Raw genomic sequence first — 1,857 nt, 5'->3', positions numbered from 1 at the left:
TATTCTAGCACTATACATTTATCTTGGTTACCCTCTTATTGTCTATCCAATCATAAAATTGTTCCCAGATTTTATAGTACTTGGTTTCACTTTTGTCCTTGAGTTCCCATGTAAGTCTATCCATTTCAGCGCAATTGAAAATTTTCAATAATATTTCCTCTTGGGTTGGAGTATCTTTCTCTTTCCATTTTTGAGCGAAGGCTATTTGTGCCACTGTTACTATATGCAGTAGTAAATAATTTATGTCTTTCTTATATTTTCTTTCCATAATTCCCAATAAGAAAAATTCTGGTTTGGCTTCTATATCTATTTGCAAAATTTCTTCCAACCGCTTTCTCAAATCCCCTTGTAAGACCATCTCAATGGGTGATTATTACATCTGAAGGCAGCACAATCCATTCGAAGACATTAAATCTGAACATCTACTTCGAAGCCCCAGCAATAGCCAATCATCTCATTTTTTTGCAAAACCAATCCTTTGTCCCAGTTCAGCCTTCAAAGCATCCTGCACTTGTCTGTTCCTCAAAGAGTACACGATTGGGGTGAGAAAGGGAACAATAACAGTATTCAGAAGAGCCACTATTTTGTTGTAGTCCAATCCAATGGTGCCTTTTGGCTTGATATATATGAAAATACAACTGCTGTAAGCGATAGTGACCACGGTCATGTGAGAAGCAAAAGTGGAGAAGGTCTTCTTCCTCCCAGTAACTGATGGAATACGCAGAATGGTGGAAATGATTTTGACATAAGAGACAATGTTGACACTTAAGGTCCCAAGCACACAGAATATGGCAACTACAAAATAAGTCATTTCTAGGAAGCTGGTGTCTACACATACCAGCTTCATTAGGGGTCCATAGTCACAAAAAAAATGATTCATGATGTTAGGACCACAAAATGGCATAAGAAATAAAGGAATGGATGGAACTAGAATTAGGGATAACCCCCCAACCAAACAACAAAATACTAATAATGAGCAGATTCGGGGATTCATGATGGTTGTGTAGTGAAGAGGGTTACAGATGGCTATGTAGCGATCAACAGACATTGTGGCCAGTAGGAACAACGCATTGGTGCCAAGGACCAAATAAAGAAATACCTGTATGAAGCAACCAGCTAAAGAGATGCTCTTAGTACCAGTAGCTATGTTGACCAATGCTTTGGGAACTATAACACTCATATACCCAATATCTACCCATGCCAAATGTCGGAGGAAGAAATACATTGGGCTACAGAGTTGAACATTTACCAGTGTGATAATAACAATCAGTGTGTTTCCTATTAATGTCAAAAGATAAATCACAAGCAGGAGGAGAAAAAGGCTAACTTCAAGTGGAGGGTTGGCATTCAGCCCCAACAGTATGAATTCCTTTATTGTGGTCCTATTTGCCATTAGTTCATTCCTAAAAACAGAGTGAAGATATTAATTTCCAGATCCCCATTCTTCTTTTAATTGCATGTTTCAAATGGGCATCAGCTTATCAGTTTCCATTCTTTGCATTAAAAATCAAAGAGAAGTTAAAAACCTGATGCTTTGAATCAGACCATGATTCTTCTAATATGTTATTACAAACAGGGCAATTCTTCACTGTGGTCTACTTCTGAGTGTGGTTAATCCAAGTGGAGCTACCAGGGATCCCTCCATGTTTCAGCCTGTCAAAAACAATTCATCCTTGTGGACATGCAAAGATCTGTTTCTGGACAATGATATTTTGATTATCTCACCTTTGCTCAATGTTCTCCAGACTGTTCTTCTGAGATGGGTTCAAATTCTCTTTCAATATTTTTTACCTAAAATCAATGGGAACAGAGGAATGTTAACAGAATCAATGTGAACAGATAAAGATGATTTGGGGG

General features: G+C 37.9%; 1 protein-coding gene across 1 annotated transcript; it reads right to left on the bottom strand.

Annotated features, from left to right (window-relative positions):
* Positions 1–454: 454 nt before the first annotated feature.
* LOC107302092 (olfactory receptor 49-like) lies at positions 455–1,393 on the bottom strand. Its single transcript, XM_015831216.1, has one exon. The coding sequence runs from the start codon at positions 1,391–1,393 to the stop codon at positions 455–457; it is 939 nt and encodes a 312-aa protein (XP_015686702.1).
* Positions 1,394–1,857: the final 464 nt, after the last annotated feature.

The sequence above is a fragment of the Protobothrops mucrosquamatus genome, unplaced genomic scaffold (genome assembly GCF_001527695.2).
Source record: "Protobothrops mucrosquamatus isolate PMUCROS unplaced genomic scaffold, P.Mucros_1.0 scaffold26054, whole genome shotgun sequence".
NCBI classification, from domain to species: Eukaryota; Metazoa; Chordata; class Lepidosauria; order Squamata; family Viperidae; genus Protobothrops; species Protobothrops mucrosquamatus.
Note: the sequence above shows the minus strand (reverse complement) of the source record. Positions and strands in the feature narration are given on the sequence as shown.